Below are 21,401 nucleotides of genomic sequence, written 5' to 3' on the forward strand. Positions count from 1 at the left end.
AGATCGTGGGCACGTCGGCGAGTGCAGGTGGGCAGGTGCGCGCTGGCGCGCAGGTGAGCACTGGCGCGCAGGTGAGCACTGGCGCGCAGGTGAGCACTGGCAAGCCGGAGGTGACCGCTGGCGAGCAGGGGATGATCGCTGGCGAGCAAGAGGAGATCTCTGGCGAGTAAGTGATGATCGCCAACGAGGAGACGATCGCTGACGAGCAGGAGATCGTGGGCGCGCATGGCGCGTAGAAGGATGAGGGCGCGCAGGAGAGCGCTGGCGAACAGGAGAGCGCTGGCGAACAGGAGAGCGCTGGCGAGCAGGAGAGTGCTGGCACACAGGAGAGCGCTGGCGAGCAGGAGAGCGCTGGCGAGCAGGAGAGCGCTGACGAGCAGGAGAACGATGGCGAGTCTCTGCAGGAGATCTCTGGGGCGTTGTCTCCGGAGATACAGCAGGTGGAGCACAGGGGAAACCTGGCCCTTAAGGGACTTACTCACATTGTGAGAAAGCCCCTTATGCCCCAAAGGGACCGGTGCCTGTTGGACAACAGGGTGAGACGGCGCCCAGATAGCGTCAGCAGCCAGGAACGGAGAAGGCAGGTCCGAAGGTCTGGCAGGAGATGGCGAACGGTCGGCAGACAGGTCCAGGGACGCAGCAGCAGCAACGGTCGAAGCCTGAAGAGGAGGATCCTCTGCGGGGGACGGCGAGGGCGAGGAGTCAAAGAGGCGCCTCCTAACTCCCTTGTGAGGAGAATGAAGGCCCCTACGACGAAGAGGCTTACGATCCTTACGGCGAATACGACCCCTAGGGGCAGCAGGCAGGCCATCGTCGGTCCTCCGAAGAGGAGTCTCTGTTAGTGCACTCCCCCGAGGGAAAGAAGCACTTGCAGGAGAGACCGTTGGACTTAGCTTCTCCCTCGAAGGATGTACAGAGGGAGAAACTAAGCCTTCAGCTGCGTCAGGAACCACGGCAGAGGTTTGACCTGTCTCATCAGAGGCCCCTGTCACGACAACGTCGACGATAGACAGAGGGTCAACCTCCGCTACCGCCGGCGATTGTTTGACAGCAGCCCCCAATCGGATAATGTCAAACAAGGCTTCCTTGGAGGGCGAGCCCTTAAGCCCCAAGGAAGCCCAAAGCTGCAACAAATCATTATTATCCACATGAGAAATACCCTACCCCGGAGTAGGAGGGGGAGCTGCCTCGCTATGGTAGGCGACGCCCTCTCCCGAACCCCGAGGTCGGTCAACAAAAGAACGGCCTATGCTACCACTCGACGGCCTCTCGGGAGAGACCGATCGAGCGGGAGCTTCGGAGGAGGTTCGAGCCACGGAAGAAGAGTCCTTGGAATTTTCTCTCTTCAAGGAAACCCTTGAAGGAGAAAGATCCCGCTTAGACTTCTTCTTGCGTCGCCGGGAAAACCTCTCCCACTGGGAGGTAGACCACTCCCTACATTCACTTCACATTTTATCCTTATCACACCGTTGACCTCTGCAAAACGGACATAAGGTGTGAGGGTCCGTCTCGACCGCCGACATATAAGTCCCACAAGGGCGGTCGGGTAAACCAGGGCACTTCCGCATGATAAGGTAGAGAGGCCAACTTCCAAACACACAAGGCTGCAAAGAGAAAGCAAAAAATTAAGGCTGTCAATAAGCGAGGGTGAGGCAGACACGTATGACCGTCACCCGAGCCAAAAACTAAGTGAAGATACTCACCGGTGTGTGAGGGGGGGAGGGGTAGCTAGCTACCCCTCCCCTAGCCCCTCGTTAAAAATCTAAGGGCTCGTTGTTTCAGCTACGCCGAAAGTAATACCCTATGTAAATAGCATGGTTTGTATTTCGGTTACGGAACAAATGGTTCTTTAAGGAACATTTCACAGAGCAACACAGGTCCCTCGCCCAGAAATAGATTTTTCCTTCGTCAAAATCTCTTTTTTTAAGATAGTAATATAACAAATTTTTAAATAATTTGTATTTTTCCTAACATAAAAACCTGGAGCTATTTATAGGGTATTACTTTCGGCAATGCTGAAAACCAGCAAGTGAGGGATAATTATCCCATACGCTAGTTAGCGGAAGGGGGTTGAGGTTTACTGGCTACCCAGCTCACTCACACCTATCAGTTGAGTAACCACTTTTGCTTTCTGGCAGGACTTCTAGGGGGACAGAGTGGCAGGTCAATTTGTATAAATAGCTCCAGGTTTGTAAGTTAGGAAAAATACAAATTATTTCCAAATTTGTTATTTGTTCCAATACAGATACAAACCTTTCACTATTTATAGGGGGACTTACTCTTAGGAGGGAGGAAGTACTACCAACTGGCCTTGGTCATGACCTGGGGTTCCCTCTAACTGATCTTTGATCTAATTAGTAGGAACCCTACCCTCGCTAAAATCAAAGTAGTTACAAGGTAACTCAATGATAGCAGCCTGCAGAAGCTTGTGTGAGAGACTCGTGGCTTGTCTTTAAGTAGGAACTCGAGGATAAGCATGAGTTCTAAGACATATCCAATACCCTCCCTCACGAGGTATTGGTGATGTAACAAATTATTTATTCATACTCCGGATGCACAAGGGAAATGAATCTTACCTGCAGAGGGATGAGGTCAGCTATGCTTCAGTCTTGCGGAGCTATTTCCCCAGGGGGGGGAAAACGGGAAAGAAAGAAGGGAGCCAGACATTCTTTTCATTCACCCCAGACTAACCCGGGTAACTTCAGCCCTCAACCCTCTGCTAATTGTCCATCAAGGAGCCTGAGGCATTAGATCACATGTTGTGCAGCCACCACAATACCAATAGAAAAGGTTTCCATGCTCCTGTGGGTTACGTCTTTCAGGTAGTGGGCTGTGAAGATCACTGACGCTTCCACACGCCCGCTTGCAATACCTGTGCCACAGAAAAATTCTTCTTGAACGCCAGAGACGTTGCAATGCTTCTGACGTCATGAGCTCTGGGTCGGTTGGACTGAGAAGGGTCTGGATAGAGAGCGTATTCGATTACTTTCCTTCTCTTGACCTTCCCCGTGCTGACAAAAAGTGCTTGTACACGGGGACGAGCTTTTGCTGTTCTTTTCAAGTAACACCTCAGACTCCTTACTGGACAAAATAACAGTTGGTCTGGATCTTCGGTTACAGAACGAAGACACTCTATCCGAAATGGGCCAAACCTGGAGTCTGGCACATCCAGATTTTGAGTCTTGGCTACAAACTCAGGGACATAGTTGAGGATTAATTCCCCCCCTCTCCTAGAGTGGGAAACATCAGCAGATAGACCATGAAGTTCGCTGACTCCCTTGGCCAAAGCCAGAGCAAGCAGGAACACCATCTTCCATGTGAGGTGGCGATCGAAGACCTGGCGTAGTGGTTCATAGGGGAAGCCCTTCAGAGACCTGAGGACCTGAACCACGTTCCAAGGGGGAGGTCTTAGCTCTGCCTGAGGACAAGTAAGCTCGTAACTACGTATGAGCATAGAAAGTTCCAACGAGGAGGAAATATCGACTCCTTTCAGTCTAAAGGTGAGACTCGAGGCTGAGTGGTAGCCTTTGACTGCCGAGACCGAGAGAAGCATTTCTTCCCGAAGGTATACAAGAAACTCCGCTATAGTTGGAACAGAGGCATTGAGGGGAGAGATACCCCTTCCAGGACACCAACCACAGAAAACTGACCACTTCACCCGGTAGACTGCCTCTGTGGATCTCCTGAGGTGTCCAGCCATTCTTTTCGCAACCGGTTGCGAAAAGCCTCTCTGTGTGAGGAGGTGCTGGATATTCTCCAGGCATGAAGTCGAAGCGAAGCTACGGCTTTGTGGAGGGAGCTCCCTCTGAATCCCCGTGAGGAGGTGCAGAAGGTCCGGGAACCATTCTGAGTGATGCCATAGCGGAGCTATGAGGGTCATTTGCAAGTTGTTGCTTGCTCATACCTGGTTGAGGACTTTTCTCATCAGACAGAACGGGGGAAACGCGTAAGCGTCCAGGTTTATCCACCGTTGTTGAAAAGCATCTTGCCAAAGAGCTTGGGGATCCGGGACTGGGGAGCAGTACAACGGGAGCCTGAAATTCAGGGCCGTTGCGAACAGATCCACAATTTGGGAACCTCACAAAGTCAGGACTTTGTTGGCTATCAGAGGATTCAAAGACCACTAGGTGTCAACTATCTGAGTCGCTCTGCTCAGCATGTCCGCTAGCACATTCCGCTTGCCCGGAATGAAGCGAACTGATAGAGTCACCGAGTTGTCCTCTGCCCATCTAAGTATCTCTACTGCAAGATGGTACGCCTGCTGTAAAAAGGTACCGCCCTGTTTGCTTAGATAAGCTACTACCATGGTGTTATCGCTCATCAACACCACGGAGTGCCCCGCCAGGATCTGGTGGAACTTTTTGAGGGCCAGAAAGGCTGCCCTAATCTCTAAGAGATTTAGATGCTGGTACCTTTCTGATTCGTACCATTGGCCGGAGATGTAATGGTGCAGCGCCTGAGCCCCCCCCCCCCCCCCCATCTGAAAAAAAGCCTCAATTCCAGGGGAAAGACGAGAAGATCATCTCCTTTGCAGAGGTTCGGCTACGCCAGCCACCACCTGAGGTTCAACTGTTCCTCTAGCCCTATGCGGACTAGGTAATTCCGGGAATCGGAGTGTTGGTTCCACTGGGATTTTAGTCACCACTGGAGGGATCTCATCCTGAGGCGACTGTTGGGGACCAGTCGGGTCAGGGAAGAGAGGTGACCGAGAAGGCGAAGCCAATACTGCACCGGGAGCTCTTCCCGACTGAGGACGACCTGTGCTATCTCCATCAGTCTCTGGATCCTTTCGTCTGATGAGAACGCTTTGTGCCTTAGGGTGTCTAATCGCATGCCTAGGTATGCCAGTTCTTGAGAAGGGAGCAGATGAGACTTCTCGAGATTTACCATGATCCCCAGATCCTGGGAAAACTTTAGAAGCTCGTCTCGGTGGCAGAGAAGGGCTGCCTCCGAGTCTGCCAGAATCAGCAGTCGTCCAGTATCTTAGGAGACGGATGCCGACTCTGTGAGCCCAAGATGATACTAGGGCGAATACTCTCATAAATACCTGGGGTGCTGTGGAATGATTGATTGATTGATTTAAAATTTTCAGGCATCCTGGAGTGCTGTGGAAAGACCAAAACACAGTACTGTACCCTGAACTGGTAATGCTTCCGATTGAACATGAATCTCAGATACTTCCTGGAAGACGGATGAATTGGGATCTGGAAGTATGCGTCCTTCAGATCTAGAGTGCATATGAAGTCCTAAGGTCTTATCACTTGTCCGACTGCGTCGGCCGTCTCCATCCTGAAAGGTGTCTGTTCGACAAACCTGTTCAGGGCCGAGAGGTCGATGACTGGTCTCCAGTCTCCAGATGCCTTTTTCACAAGAAAGAGTCAACTGTAAAAGCCTGGGGACCCCTTAGGGCTAGCGGCTGCTGGCAGAGCGTCGTCCTCGAGATCGCTCTACCCTTCCACGTCCGAGCTCTCATCCATATGAGCCCAGAGTGGATCAAAGTCGTCAACTGGATAGACTGGGGATAGGGAGACTGCCGAGGAGGTGCTCGCTTCCGGCTGCCTGGGAGGCAGTGAGGAAGGAAGGCTGGCCAAGGATTTGGGGATGGTGAACAAATCCTTCGGTTCCCTCCCACGAGGCCGGAGGTCCTCTGTCTACAAGAGCCTAGAAGGTTCCGTCAGCTTACGGATGGAATGTAAGTCCGCTGCCCATTGGGGTGAGTCCCGTCCAGTCGCAGGTCGTGCCTCCTTAGACACTATCTCGCCCGGTGAGGGACGGAAGGAGTCTCCATAAGAAGTAACCCTATCCTCCTTGGGGGGCGAAAGACTAATCCTTTTCCTTTTCCCCTTTGGTCTGGCCTGTGGCATCTTGAACTGCAGGGGGTTACCCTGAGGTTCTTGCCTAATCTCCTCCAGAGGTCTTTTGCGAGGGGATGATCGTTTCCCCTTGCCAAAAGGCCCCGCATGCGCAGAATCTTCCGATCTCCTCCTAGGGTCGGAGGGAGGAGAGAACCCTGAGCCGAGAGGAGGCGATAAAGGTATCCTAGGTGTGTCACCTAAGGACTGGGAGCAGGGAACGACTCCTTTCATGGCTTGGCGCATTACATTGAATAAAGCGCTAAGCCACGGGGGGTTACAGGCACCTGAGGAACTAAGGGAGAGGTCCTTAGGAAGACACTGCTTCCTGGGTTTAGGAACCTGGGCAAGTTTCCTAACCCTCTTGTCTGAGGGAGGCTTCCCTACAGGCAAGATCGGCACAGGCCTACCCTTAGGGATAGGATCTGGGCTCGGTCGTGCAGGCGACAGTTGTCTCTGTTGAGGCCTAAGAGGCTTAAGAGACTGATTTTGAGTGCCAAGATGGTCGCACGCTCGTGCCGAACTGTTGGTACACGGAAGGGTGCACGTGCGCGCGCCCTTTCTGATTGCGCGCACCTTGTTCGCGCTCGTGGCGCACAAAAGGTTGTTCGCGCACATGGGGCGCAACAGGTTGTTCACGCACATGGCGAGCAACAGGTTGTTCGCGCATATGGTGCGCCATAGGTTGAACCCGCACACCATGTTCGCCATTTTATTTGCGCGCGCCAAGTCGGTCGTGCGCGCCAATCCGGTCGTGCACGTCAATTTGGCCTTGCGCGCCAACTTGGTTGTGCGTGCTAGAGCTCTCAGGGTGGTGAGAGAACTCACTGCTATGCGCACCCGAAGGTTCACGATAGCTCGTGTTGTGTGAGCGCGAAAGATCAACACAACGAGAGTCCAAAAACTCTGTCATAAAAAGAATGACGATGGTCACGAGAACCCGAAAGTTCAGCGTGAACTGTGTTACGCGAACCCGAAGGATCAATGCAACGAGAAACCAAAGTTTCTCTGTCACGAGACCCCGGAGGATCAACGTGACTAAGGGTACGAGAGCCCAAAGGCCCAACGTAGCCTGTGTTGCAAGACCCCGAAGGATCAGCGCAACGAGAAACCAAAGTTTCCCAGTCACGAAACACCGAAGTGTTAGCATGACTAAATTTACGAGAGCCCTAGGGTTCAGCGTAACTCAGGTTACAAGACCCCGAAGGGTCTACGTAACGAGGAACCGGGGTTCCTCTGTCACAAGACCCAAAAGGGTCAGCGTGACTGACGGCACGAGAACCCGGAGGTTTAACGTTACCATCGTTACGAGAACCTGAGGGTTCAACGTAACAGAAACCCAAAGGTTTCAAGAGGCAAGAGCCAGAGGGTTCAGCACGATGGAGTCCCGAAGGACTCGTGCTGTCATGAGAACCCGCAGGATCAACACGATGAGAGCCCGAAGGCTCACAATCACGCCAGCCCAATGGGTGATCGTCACGAGACCCCGAAGGGTCAACGTGAGGAAAACCAGCAGGTTCAACAAGACTTCTCCTCACAGCCTGAGGAGGAGAACGTCCGGGGTGGAGAGGGGTTACCTACCCCTCCACTCTACGAACTTCCGGAGAGGAACGTTCAACAGACTACGGCCGAGGTCCACAGATAATTCCTCTGCAGGGGAGAAGAGTTCACCCAAAGGAGAACTAAGCTCATAACAAGGTTCTCGTTCCGCCCCTGGAGGAGAACCAAAAGCGTAAGGAGATTGCCGATGTAAAGAGGCAATCTTCTCTCGCGAACGAGAGATATTTTCCCGCGAAGGGGAAGCTTGCCTTGGAGAGAGCCCTGCCATCGCCCCTGGTGGGTTAGCCGACTCCTCGGCGTCGGAACCAGACTCTAGGCCTGACCGACAGGCAACAGCACCTGCGCCAACAAGAGGATCAACCTCCGCAGAGGAAGGAGATGACCGCATTCTCTCCGCTCCCCTGCTCCCCTTCGGAGGAGTTCGAGGAGACCTTCCTTCGAAGGGGGATCATCGACGCCCAGCGATGGCCACAAAGACACAAGGTCTGGAAAGGAACAGGCGCTCCCTGGGGGAAGGGAAGGAGCCGACTCACTAGGTGAGCCTACACCTTCGCCTATCCCACAGGGTTGACCTGGAGTCACAAGCCCTGCGCTACTACTCGGCCGTGCCCCAAAAGGGCCTGGTCGAGAATTAGCTTCGGGCAGAGATTTGGGCATAGAGGAAGCAGAAGCCCACGATTTCTTCGATTTCGAGGAAGACCCCGAAAGCAAAGATTCGTGCTTAGACTTCTTCTTCTTACGCGCAAACCTCTCCCACTGGGAGGCAGGCCACTCCCTACACTCGGAACAGGTGTTGTCCCGCAAACACTGACGTCCCCGGCAAGCTGGGCATAAAGGGTGAGGGTCTGTCTCTACGGACGACATGAAGGTACCGCAGCGGCGGCCCTCAATACCTGGGCATGTTCGCATAGCGGGACAATAACCAAACACACACCGATAAACACAAAAGAAAAAGGAAAAGTAATAAAGTCAAGCCGAAAGTAGAAGTGGTTACTCAACTGACAGGTGGGAGTGAGCTGGGTAGCCAGTCTACCCCAACCACCTTCTGCTAATTCTGCTAACTAGCGGATAGGGTAATTATCCCTCACTAAAATTTTCTCGGCTGGTTTTCAGCGCTGCCGAAAGTAATACCCTGTAAATAGCGAAAGGTTTGTATCTGTGTCGGAAAAAAACGTTTTCAAGTCATTTTGTTAAAGATAGTCTAACACTTTCTTTGGAGAAATTATAAGATCTTGACTCCCTTTTACTATACATTATACACACACACACACACATATATATATATATATATATATATATATATATATATATATATATATATATATATATATATATATATACATATATATATATATACATATATATATACATATATATATATATACATATATATATATACATATATATATATATATATATATATATATATATATATACATATATATATATACATATATATATATATATATATATATATATATATATATGTATATATGTATAGAGAACATTGTATGGGGGTGACCTAATGATTGGCTAACTTCATTTCAACTGACTGATTTGGTTGTAATATATTGACATGGTTTGCTCAAGTCAAATTTCTAATATTTTGTTTTTCTTTTGTTGCTCCTTCATTGTTATTGGAAGAGGGAACACAGTTAATTCCTTTTTGAAGTGATTAAACTCATAAGCACAACCAATTTATTTCAAAAATATAATTTCAATGGTCAATTAATCTAGCATCACAAGATAAATGGACTGAAATTCTAATGAACAGAGAAAACTGTTATGAACTGATGAAGCTTGATATGGAGACTGGAACCATAGTCCTTAAAACTTGAGATGTACTGAAACTGAAACAAAGGCACTTATTTGTTATATTTTTTGCTCAAATAAAAACTGAAGGAATTTTCTTGAATCCTGATGAATGGTAACAAGAAAGTAGACATCTTTCAGACCATTGGAATTTGGGATTAAAAAAAAATGTCACAGGCTCAAATCTTCAATAGGGATTGTAGATCCCAATGAATATTCTATAAATTCATTCATATAGACACAAAAGCATACTGTACTATGCACACATTTTAATCAATTGCTTCTTTAAATAAAATATCTTCTATATACAGTATATGGCATTATGGCATTACAGTATAATAAGAAATAAAAGTATAAGAATTTACCAGTATATCAAGACGTATTTCTGTTTTTAGAATTTCATTAGCAAAATGGCGAACAGAACTTAATTTTGATGTATCCACTTCACGAACAACAACATTGTTATTCTCGCTTTCTTTTACAATTTCATCTGAAAATGAAAGTGAAGATTTTCAACATTCATATTCCTGAATATGACTATTATTTTCTTATAAACACAACAATTATAAAAATTTTAGTTTCCTAAATAAAGATTATTCAACTTATGCTATACTTTACGATATTGTATTGTGTTATGCTAGCAGAGAATTGTCATCAATAAGTCTTACATGATACTCTCTGATGGTTACATCTCACTGAAGGAGCTTCTTCAATTAGTGGCAAAATAATTATAGTAGGTTCTGAAAGGACACTCCAATTAAAATGAGATGCTTGTATTGTATTTATAAAACTATTATCATTTCTTTCATTATAAACCCAATACAATAGTGTACTTCAAATACCCCAGATTTTGTCACAATTTTTAAAAGGAAATACTGTTCAAGACACAAGATTGATTAGACCTCATTTATAAACCAGACTCATACAGTGTTTGTCTATGCTTGTAAGAACATCATTCCCAATATTTTGCGAATTGTGTAAATGACTTTTTTTTACTCTGCTCTAATTACAGTATTTCCATATGGCCCAGGAAATTTCTTTGAAAGGGACCATAGGGAAGTAAAAAATCAAACTTGTGTCATAAAACGTGCTTGTGTAACCAAATCATTAAGTGTTCTTGTGTTCTTGAATTTGCTTTATAAGCTACAGTACTTTAAAAAAAACTACAGTACCTCGATCAAAGAGAGGGCTCATGGGAATTAACAATGGTTTTCGAGCTTCTCAACCATTCCTACTTAACAAAGAATATTTTCCTCTTCTTGGAGCCATTTCTGAAAATGAATCAGATACTGCACTATCTAAACACTTAAAATATCCCAAAATGTTAGCTACACCACATAAGTACCATATCAGAATTAATGTTGGATTTCATGGATGCTTAAGAATTATATATATGCCCTAGGTGGAATGTACAAAAAAAAAATTTCTAAAGCTCTATTTAAACCTTCTGCTATTTCAAGGAACTCTTAAGGCATGAATATGACAAATTTCAAGATAATGTGTATTTTTTCCTAACTAATAGAAACCTGGAGTTATCTATGTGGATATTCTTTCAATGGTAACTGGAGGTAGCCATTAGACCTTTAAGTGCAAGGTGGTACCCCTGCCTAACCGCTTAGCGAATAGGCAGGGGAAGGCTTGGGGGTACCCAGCCACCTCTATATATACTCTCACAGCTGCGAGATGTCACTTTTTCTTTTGGCTCAGTAGTGATCGGACGTGTCCGCTTTCCTCTTGACTGTCATTAGACACCTTAATTTGTTTGCTTTCTCTTTTCCTGTGTGCGTGTCCTTCTTCTATGATTGCCATCATAATGCGAACATGTCCAGGATGAGAGGGTGCCGCATGCGGGACCTTCATGTCATCGCTGGAGACCGATCCACACTCTCTGTGTTCTACGTGTCGAGGGCATCATTGCAAGCAGGGCTCGCCCTGCACAGAGTGTATGGAGTGGTCTGCCTCCCAATGGGAGAGGTTTGGAAGGCGCAGGAGGAAGGAGGCTAAGTGTGATCGTTCTACCTCAAGGGCGAGCTGGACGCATTCTTTTTCTTCCCGCACCTCCAAATCACTTCCTAAAGCTCCTTCTCGCGCGCACTCTCACGAGGGAGGTGCGAGCAGGAGCGTACATCGCTCATATTCCAGGCAACCCCAGGGTACTGGGGGAGTTGTTGCTCCCCCTAGAGAAGCACCTTCCCCTCCAGGCACTGGAGCCTTTTTTCCTTTACAGATTTGTTACAGGTGTGGTCGTCCTTAGGGATTTTGGGACCCCCTTCGAAGGAGGAGCTGCAGCACCTTCTTCAGCGTGGTGCCACGAGGGACCTTTCTCTGGAGCCGTCGACATCTCACGCTCTGGAATTGTGCAAAGTCCATCTGTCGCCTTCCCCTGTCCATTCGTTCGCCTCGCCAACGACCTCCTGCTGACGACGAACCCTTTCTCCATCCTGGGACCTTGTCATCCCTTAATCTGCAACCCTCTGTTTCTTCCTACAGGAATCCTCAGGTTGCAGATGATCTTCCAGGAACCAGCACACCTCCATCAGCAGCACTAAGGGACGAGCATCACCATCGCTTCGCCCTTCTGGGACCTCTTCCCCTGATCATCGTTCGCGACGATCGGAAGATCATAATAATCGTAGGTCATCACGATCAGAGCGTTCTTCTCCTAGAAGACGCTCACGCTCTAGAACTTCGCACTTACAAGATTTAGGTCTCAACACTCCCTTCGGAGACGTTCCTCTTCACGAGGACAAGTCTCGCGAAAGCGATCACGAGACAGGTCTGGACCTAGGTCCAGATGCTCGCGTTCTAGATTGTCTAGATCTAGATCATGAGGACGGTACTCGTGTTAGCAAGGACGATGCTCGCAATCACGAGGACAGCATTCGCGCTTGCGAAGTTATCGTTCAAGAGAGCAACATGCTCGTTCGCGAAGCCGACGCTCGCGTTCCCGAGATAGGCACTCGCGGCGTTCACTCCGTTCTCAAATGAGAGCTAGACGCTCGCGTTCACGAACATCAAGATCACGAATCAAATGTTCCCGATCAGGGTATAGACGTTCCTCGTCTAGAGGTAGAGGTAAGCGTACGTGCAGTTCTTCAGCGCGTAGCCCTCAACAACAAAACGACCTCGGACCGAACCTGATGATGAGCATGACCACTCCTCAAAACAGGCGTCCAGCTAAACCCTCGGTGCCTTTTGCAGCCTGGGGAGCCTTAGCTAAGCGTTTGCCTGCGCGAAGCTTGGAGATGTGTCCTGACGCAGCGTGTTCTTCTTCACAAGTAGTCCCTACTCAAAGGCCTCCTCTACCAACTTCGTTGGTCGTGAGTGCTCTTCTGGGGAAGCAAGAAGTCGCTAGAACTTCCTCTTCCTCGATAGCTCCTAGTACTCCTGTTGCGACCATTTCTGCTCGCGAGACGTGTCCGCCGACGCGCGAAGTTCGCGATTTTGCGAGCAAATCAGCGAACTTTGCGAGCATATCACAAGTAGAAGTGTCAGGATCGCGAGCAAGTGCAGACCCAACACCTTCCTCTCGTCCTTCAATGTCTTCCACCCCCAGCGGAAAACCAATACCCTTTCCAGAAGGGTTTAAGGAGCCACCAAATAAGTTTGCAAACATTCCGATTAGTCCGGACTTGACTCCGCGTCCAAGGGAACATATTTCTCTGTCTCAGAGGTTGTCTCCTCTGAGCCTCCTGCTAGGATTTCACCCAGACGACACTCGCCTAGGAACCTCCAAGGTGGCCCTAGAGACACAGAGCTTCCTCCATTGGCATCGACCTTCATGGCCAATATCCGGAAGGTTCTGAAATTGGGTCCTCCAGCACCACAGCCCCCGGCTGTCTCAGTCAGAGCTACCCCTAGGATGCCTTTGGGGCCCTTGTCGAGTTCGTCGATTGGGAGTCACGACTCCAGAAGGAAGTAGACGGCAGAGAGAGCTCTCAGATCACCTCCATCCCGATCGCGAGCTGAAAGCCAAGCCCCTGCGGACTTTTTTTTAATTAATTTGCCTTTCACACCAGTGAAGGCAAAAGAAATCATCACGAGGAAGCAAAGGAGATAGATGAGAAGCGTGACCCCTCCCCACATTGATATCCTCCATCCTAGGATGAGTAGGGACTTAGGCTCCCCCAGGGAAATTAATATCCATCCCTTTAACCCTCAGAATATCAAGGTAGTGCCTTCGGACCAACACCCGGTTTTTGTTCCTCTTCCAAAGGAAGAGCCTCCAGCTCCTACGGCCAAGGTATCATCCAAGTCCTCAAAGACCTCGCAGGTTCCCCCTCCTAAGAGCGAGGAGGACCGTACCGTGCGAAGGGAGTCGAAGGACTAAGACGAAACCGAAGAACATTGCGGCAAGGGAAGCTAGGGAGGCCGAGGCACAGATGCGATCCGCGGTGGCTGGCCCATCAACTGCTTCAGTTGACAATCCTGACCTACCTCTTAGACTCGGAAGACGAGAATCTTCCAAAGGCGGCCGGTCCGAACTATCACTCCGAACAAGAGAGGAAAGAGTCGGAACATACCTTTTGGCAGGTCCTCGCCTGTATGAGGGCCATTAAAAGGCTATCAACTCCTGGCTCCACCATCCAGGAAGGAAGGTAATGGTACTCAATGCTATCCTCGAGACCTAGAAGCCTTCCAGGTCCAGTGCAGCTTTGCCCTCGTCCAAAGGCCTAACAGCTGCAAGGGGGAAAGCTATCTCCCAGATAGCTGGAACTTCCAGTTCCTTGAGGGCAGGTTCATCCTCTCAGTCTCTACTACTTCCTTTTGTTTTACAAAGGAGGTACTACGAGATTGAAGGTGAACCACACTTCACCATGAACCTCGACCCTTCGATAGTCTCTCTAACAAAGGGCGTTCCCACTCAGACCTATCCTCTCTGACGGCCTCACTCTCGGCGCTGGAACTCCTGAACATAGAGAGAGGCGCGAAGTATGCCATGCAGGCTGCTTCATGGCTGGATCTATAGTTGGGATTTCTGGGCTTCATGGTTCGCTGCCATGACTTGTCGAAGGAGTCAGCCAGGAAGACGGAGTCCTTTCTATTATCAGGTACCCGGACTCTTAAGTTCTTTTCGCACCACGTTTTCAACCTGTGGGCGAATGCTATACTCAAGAGGAAGGACACCATCATAGGATTATTCCACAAACAGGTGTCAAAAGTGGAGGTCTCTCAGCTCAGGAAATCCACTCTTGAGGGTTCTCTCTTTGTTCCAGAGGAGATAGAGAGGGATACTAAGAGCTGGAGGAAATTGTCCAATGATTCTCTCTTCCACAGGGCTGTGACATTTCGGTCCTATGGTAGACCTTCCCAGTCTTCTCGACCTCAGTAAGCTCCTTTCTCTAACTAGTCAACTGTTAGGTCCTTGGGACCTGTTAAGGTGTCTAAGCGGCCCTTTCAGCCCAAGGGCGAGAAAGGCAACAAGTCCTTCAAAGGATAGAAAGGAGGTAAGGGAAGCAACCGAGGTGGCCACTCCCGCTAGGAACGGAATTCCTCACCACCTACCACCTGTGGGGGGATGCCAACAGCACCGCTGGCGGAGGTGGCAGCTTCACGGGGCAGATCCTCGGACGGTTGATGTGATCCCCCTTGGGTATCGCGTCCCGTTCACTCAATCTCTCCCTCTTCTGACTCAGCATCCAGTGCATCTTGGGTTCTATGCGAAGAGATTGGCAAAAGAATTTATTTCTAAAGCTCTATTTAAACCTTCTGCTATTCCATGGAACTCTTAAGGCATGAATAAAAATTTCATACTGTATAGAAGGATTAGATAAGAAACTACTGTATAAGAGAGTTTAGTCAAGTGCCATATGTGGATGAGATCATGGTGAGGGGTAGATGGAGATGGTTTGGGCATACTCTTCACACTACCCAAGAGAGATCAGTTCACCAAACATTCAACTGGGCTCCACAAGGCACTAGAAGAGTTGAAAGACCCAGGCCTACATGGCTGAGGACTATGAAGCATGAAGTAAAAGATGAAGAATGAAGTATTGTTTAAAAGCTAAAGCTAGAGATGACTGGCAAAATCTAACTAAGGCCCTTTGTGTCAATAAGCATAGGAAGAGATGGTGATGATGATGTATAACAGGAATTTTTTGCACGTTCCATTAATAAATCTAAGTAAGACTAAATATCTGAATCTACATTCAAGAGTGAAATTAACAACCTGTATAATACACACACGACCTTTTAGGCATTAAAAGATGGGTAATGACCAGGGGGGGGGCAGATGTTAAAAGACCTATAAATAGCCTTTTCCAAAACCCCTTAAACTATTGCTTTCATTTCAGGTGGAAATTGGGACTGAAATAAAATCAAGAGAGAAGACATTAGAGCTAACAACTTCAACTGTGTAGCTGCCGATTCTCTTTTAATAAAATTATCAAGGTACAACCCAAAGTTTTTCTTCATAATTTTAAGAATAAGAGATTCATGAACATCACCATCTGACTTAATAGACTACACATCTGACTTGCAATCTTGTTCATCCAGTATTTCCTTAATAGAATTAACCAAATTTCATCTCGTTTTGGACATTCCCAGAGTAGGTGATGTGCTATGGGCATAAGGTACACCCTTACCAGGGAGTGATGTTCCATAAGGTGACAACGCTAGTTTCTGGCGGTACACCACGCATATTTGGTTTACTCCTCTTCAGCTTATAAGGAGCCTGAACCATCCTACATTCAGAATCAAAAAGTACCCGATATACTAACCTTTCAGAGGTAAATACTGTAACTTACTTCAAGAGAACATTGCACTAGAATTAAATTGGGATTCAGGTACTTCGGTATTACTTAATCTTATTATCAGAATAAAAATGTTTTGCATAGTCAAACTCAACAATTTCATTAAGTGAATAAATTTTCAAACTCTATCTGCCAAAAGGGAGTGAGAAACTTTCCTTCTTTTAAAGGAGTTGATATATATTGGCTTGTTCAAGACTTGTACAATACATGCACTGAATACCTGGCTGAAAAGGCCCATTTCGAAGAAAGAACGTAAGTAGAGCCAGGCATATGCTCTGCATAGGAGACTGGCAAAATCATCCGCGAAATGACAAATTCGGAGATAATTTGTATTTTTCCTAACCATACAAACCTTAGCTATTTACATAGGGGTATTACTTTCGGCGTAGCTGAATGACGAGCCATTAGATTTTTAACGAGGGTTAACTACCCTCTCGCTAGTCAGCGAGGGGGTAGGGGAGGGGAAGCTAGCTACCCCTCCCCCCTCACACACCGGTGAACTGATTCACTTCGCTTAGAGGTAGGACTTCACGGGGGACAGGGCTGGCAGGCAAATATGTGTAAATAGCTAAGGTTTGTATGGTTAGGAAAAATACAAATTATCTCCGAATTTGTCATTTGTTCCGTAACCGAAATACAAACCACGCTATTTACATAGGGTGACTTAACCCTTAGGCAGGGTGGAAAGTCCCAGCCTTACTGGCTTTGGCTTTTACCCGGGGACTCAGAATCCGAGTGAGTAGCACTCGAGAAAAGGAGTCCCTGCACCTCGCAAATTACTTGCTCCGCAAGGAACGTGCGGCCTACGTAAGCTTGTGTGTGAAGGAATGAAGTGTGACTCGTCCTAGGAAGTTGACCTGGAGTCCTTTAGATGGAATTCTAGGCTAGGACATTCCCAATACCACCTCGTCAGGGTATGGGGGACGCGACAGTATTATATTAATACTAGGAACACAAGGAAGCATGGTTTACCTGCAGTGGTTTGAGGTCAGCTATGCAGAGAACCCAGGATGCTGCTTTCCCCAAGAGAGGGGAGGATGAAGAAAAGAGTAAGGGCTAGACATACTTTTTCATTCATGCAGACTAAAACCTGGTAACAGTGCCCTCAACCTTCTGCTACCTGTCCATTAAGGAGCCTGAGGTTAGACCAGCTGTTGTGCAGCCACCACAGGGCCGATAGAGAATGTATCGAGACTCCTGTGGGTCACATCCTGCAGGTAGTGGACTGTGAAGGTCGTTTGACGCTCCAGACCCCAGCTTGTAGCACCTGCGTCACCGAGAAGTTTCTCTTGAATGCCAGGGACATAGCGATGCCTCTGACATCGTGTGCTCTAGGGCAACGTGACGGAGGAGGGTCTTGATTCAGGGAATGATGGATGACCCTCCAAATCCAAGCTGAGATGGTATTCTTGGTGACCCTCCTCTTCGTCCTTCCTGTGCTCACAAACAGAGCTTGCACGCGAGGAGAACTGCAGCTGTTCTTTTAAGATAACGCCTCAGACTCCTTACTGGGCATAGGAACGAAGACTCGAAATCCTGAAGGAGTCGAACCGTGGGTCCGGAACTCCAGGATTACAGAACGAAGACTCGAAATCCTGAAGGAGTCGAAGCCGTGGGTCCGGAACTCCAGGATTCTGAGTCTTAGCTACAAACTCAGGGACGAACCTGAACGTTACCTCCCCCCATCCCCTTGAATGGGCGACGTCGTACGAGAGACCATGAAGTTCACTGACACGCTTGGCTGAGGCCAGGGCGAGCAGGAACACCGTCTTCCAAGTCAGGTGACGATCAGAAGCCTGGCGTAATGGTTCGAACGGGGTCTCTTAAGAGACCTGAGCACCGAACCACGTTCCATGGAGGAGGTCTCACTTCCGACTGAGGGCAGGTAAGTTCATAGCTTCGTATGAGCAAAGAAAGTTCCAGCGAGGAGGAAGTGTCTATTCCTTTCAGCCTGAAGGCCAGGCTTAAGGCTGAGCGATAGCCTTTCACCGCCGAGACCGAAAGGCACATTTCCTCCCGCAAGTATACAAGAAACTCCGCTATTGCTGGAATAGTGGCATCGAGGGGAGAGATACCCCTTCCACGACACCAACCACAGAAGACTCTCCACTTCGCCTGGTAGACCCCTGCAGATGACTTTCGCAGGTGTCGAGACATCCTCTCCGCAACTTGTTGCGAAAAGCCTCTCTCTGTGATTAGATGCTGGATAGTCTCCAGGCGTGAAGCCGAAGCGATGCTATGGCTTTGTGGAAGATGTTGCAGTGTGGTTGCTTGAGTAGCTCGTGTCGTGGAGGAAGTTCTCTCGGGAGTTCCGTCAGGAGCTGCAGAAGGTCCGGGAACCACTCTGCATGATGCCATAGCGGAGCTATTAAGTCATTGACAGGTTGACCAATAGTCTGGTCTTGTTGAGCACCCTTCTCATCAGACAGAACGGTGGGAAGGCGTAAACGTTGATGTTGTCCCACCGTTGTTGGAAGGCATCTTGCCAGAGTGCCTTGGGGTCCGGGACTGGGGAACAGTAGAGCGGCAGCTTGAAGTTCAAGGTTGTCGCGAACAAGTCCACCATCGGGGAACCCCACAAAGTCAGGACTTTGTTGGCTACTAGACGATCCAAAGACCACTCGGTACTCACTATCTGCGATGCTCTGCTCAGACTGTCGGCGAGCACATTCCTCTTGCCCGGAATGAAGCGAGCTGATAGTGGGATCAAGTGGACTTCGGTCCATCTCAGTATCTCTACTGCAAAATGGGATAGCAGAAAGGTACCTCCCTGCTTGTTGATATAAGCCACTACTGTGGTGTTGTCGCTCATCACCACCACGGAGTGACCCGCCAGGATCTGTTGGAACTGTTGAAGTGCCAAGAATACGGCCTTCATTTCTAGCAGATTGATGTGGAGGTACTTTTTATTCTGATCATAGGCCTGAGATCCTTTGGTTCAGAACGTGGGCCCCCCACCCTTCTTTTGACGCATCCAAGAACAGCATCAAATCCGGGGGGAGGACGAGAAGATCCAATCCCTTTCGAAGGTTTTGTCGGTCAACCACCACTGCAGGTCCGTCCGTTACGTAGGCCCCATAGGGACCAGAATGTCCGGGGAATCGTTGCCTTGATTCAACCGGGACTTGAGCCGCCATTGCAGAGATCTCATCCTGAGGCGGCCGTTTGGAACTAGACGGGCCAAGGAAGAAAAGTGACCTAGGAGACGTAGCCAAGATTGGGCTGGAAGCTCTTCTCGTCTGAGGAAAGGATCTGCGACCCTCCTCAGCCTTGCTATCCTGTCGTCTGATAGAAAGGCTTTGTGGAGATTGGTGTCCAATATCATGCCTAGATATACCAGTCGTTGAGATGGAAGCAGAGAAGACTTCTCGAGATTTACCATGATCCCTAGATCTTGGCAAAGTCCCAGACGCTTGTCTCGGTGTCGAAGAAGGGTCGACTCCGAGTCTGCCAGGATCGGCCAGTCGTCCAGATAGCGGAGGAAACGGATGCCGATCCTGTGTGCCCCCGAAGATATCAGGTTGAACACTCTGGTGAACACCTGTGGTGCTGTGGAGAGACCGAAGCACAGCACCTTGAACTGGTAGATCTTGTTGTCTAGGCTGAATCTCGAGTACTTCCTGGAAGACGGATGGATTGGGATCTAGAAGTACGCGTCCTTCAGATCCAGTGTACACATGAAGACTTGCGGTCTCACTGCAAGTCTGACCGTGTCTGCTGTCTCCATGCTGAACGGAGTTTGTTTGACAAACTTGTTCAAGGCTGAGAGGTCGATGACTGGTCTCCAGCCTCCAGACCCTTCTTTACAAGAAAGAGTCGACTGAAGAAGCCTGGGGAGCCGTCGACGACTTCCTGGAGAGCATCCTTCTTGAGCATGGTCTCGACTTCTGCCCGAAGGGCTAGCCCCTTTGACGATCCCATGGCATAGGAGCTCAACGACACTGGATTCGCTGTCAGGGGAGGGAGAGATGTTATGAACGGGACGCGATATCCTTGGCTGATCACGGAGATCGTCCAGGAATCGGCCCCGAGTTGCTGCCACCTGTACTCGCAACTTTGCAGACATCCCCCCACTGGTGGACATGCAGGGGGATTGCCAATCCTAGCGTTTGCAGCCTCGGCCGCTCCCTCTAGGATTCCTGCCTCCCCTGGAGGACTTTCCGCCCTTCTTATCTTTGACAGGAAAGGGCTGCTGTTTGGACACCTTCGCCTTTGCTGCCGGTGCCAGTTTCGTTGTCTTAGACTGACGAGGTTGTTGTTGTTGAGGTGCTGGAGGCTTGTAGGGTCTGGATGTAAGAGCTCTTTGGAGGAGAGAACCGTGGTTGGATATCCTCCACCTCTCAGCTGTCTGTTCCACATCCTTGGGCTCAAATAGGCTCTTTCCAAGGATGGAAGAGTGTCTAAGCTTGCAGACATCCACGGCTGGGACCTTCGAGTGGAACCTCTCGGCCACCGCATCACAACGCTTCAATATCGAGTTCGCCCACAAGTTCGAAACTTGGTGGGCCAGAAACTCGATGGTGCGTGTGCCCGAGAGGAGGAAAGTCTCCATGGCCTTCCTGGTGCTCTCCTTGGACAGGTCCTGGATCGCAGCAGGATGCCCAGAGTCCCCAGCCAGACATCCAGCCACAAAGTGCCCTGCATGGCACACTGCGACCTTCTCCTGACTCAGGATCTCTGTAGCCGAGAATGTCACCTGCCAGGTGGAGCCCTGGTAAGCTCTTCCACAGAGTGGTGGAGCGGAAGAGCTAAACAAGGCTCCCCCATGACTCAAAGTACCTCCTCTGTTGTACACGAGGAGGTGGGAGGAGCTTGTTACCAGCAGAGGAACGGCTGGAGGAGGCGAGTTCGGAAAGCTGGCCCTCAACCTTGTCTCTGGCGCTCTTTACCCCTTGGGACCAGGGCACAGCCGCACTGGCCTTCGAGGGTTTTTGAGTGCCGTAGACTTGGTCCAGGACCGTATCCTTGCCTTCGCGAGGGGCGGTCTCCGGGTCCTTAAACCTGTTGAGCTGCCTCATCAGATTCCGGACCTGCCAGAAGGCATGCTCCGACTCGTGCTGCTCTCCTCCTGGTGGACTGGCAGCAAAGTCTCCTGTACCCAACTGCTCTACTTGGGGGGACACGTGGACATTCTCCTGGGGTCTTGCTGGCTCTGGTCGAATCCGGGAAGAAGACTTCGGGACGGTCTTCGAGTCCTTGGGCTCCCTTCTAGGAGGGATACAGGACTCCAGTAAAGAAGTCTGAGGGCTCCTCTCCGCCCCACACACGCGACGATTCTCCTACTCGAGGTGGGGTTCCTCCCATTGGTGCGGTGGGAGAAGGTCTCACCTCGCTGGACTCTCCTGAGGACGGAAAAGCTTCGTCCACAGGAGAAGGAGAGAACGTCTCAGAGGGGGAAGGGGCCTTCCTGACGGACTTCTTAGGA

The 21,401-nt window shown here is 49.4% G+C and overlaps 1 protein-coding gene across 3 annotated transcripts in view; it reads right to left on the reverse strand.

Annotated features, from left to right (window-relative positions):
- LOC137648750 (retinol dehydrogenase 13-like) overlaps positions 1-21,401 on the reverse strand; it is a 1,058,070-nt gene that overhangs the window by 563,639 nt on the left and 473,030 nt on the right. For all 3 annotated transcript variants that reach the window (XM_068381836.1, XM_068381853.1, XM_068381843.1), the window contains one exon: positions 9,590-9,714. In XM_068381836.1, the coding sequence (XP_068237937.1) occupies positions 9,590-9,714 (125 nt within the window). The remainder of the gene's footprint in view (positions 1-9,589; positions 9,715-21,401) is intronic.

Source organism: Palaemon carinicauda, chromosome 1 (genome assembly GCF_036898095.1).
Source record: "Palaemon carinicauda isolate YSFRI2023 chromosome 1, ASM3689809v2, whole genome shotgun sequence".
NCBI classification, from domain to species: Eukaryota; Metazoa; Arthropoda; class Malacostraca; order Decapoda; family Palaemonidae; genus Palaemon; species Palaemon carinicauda.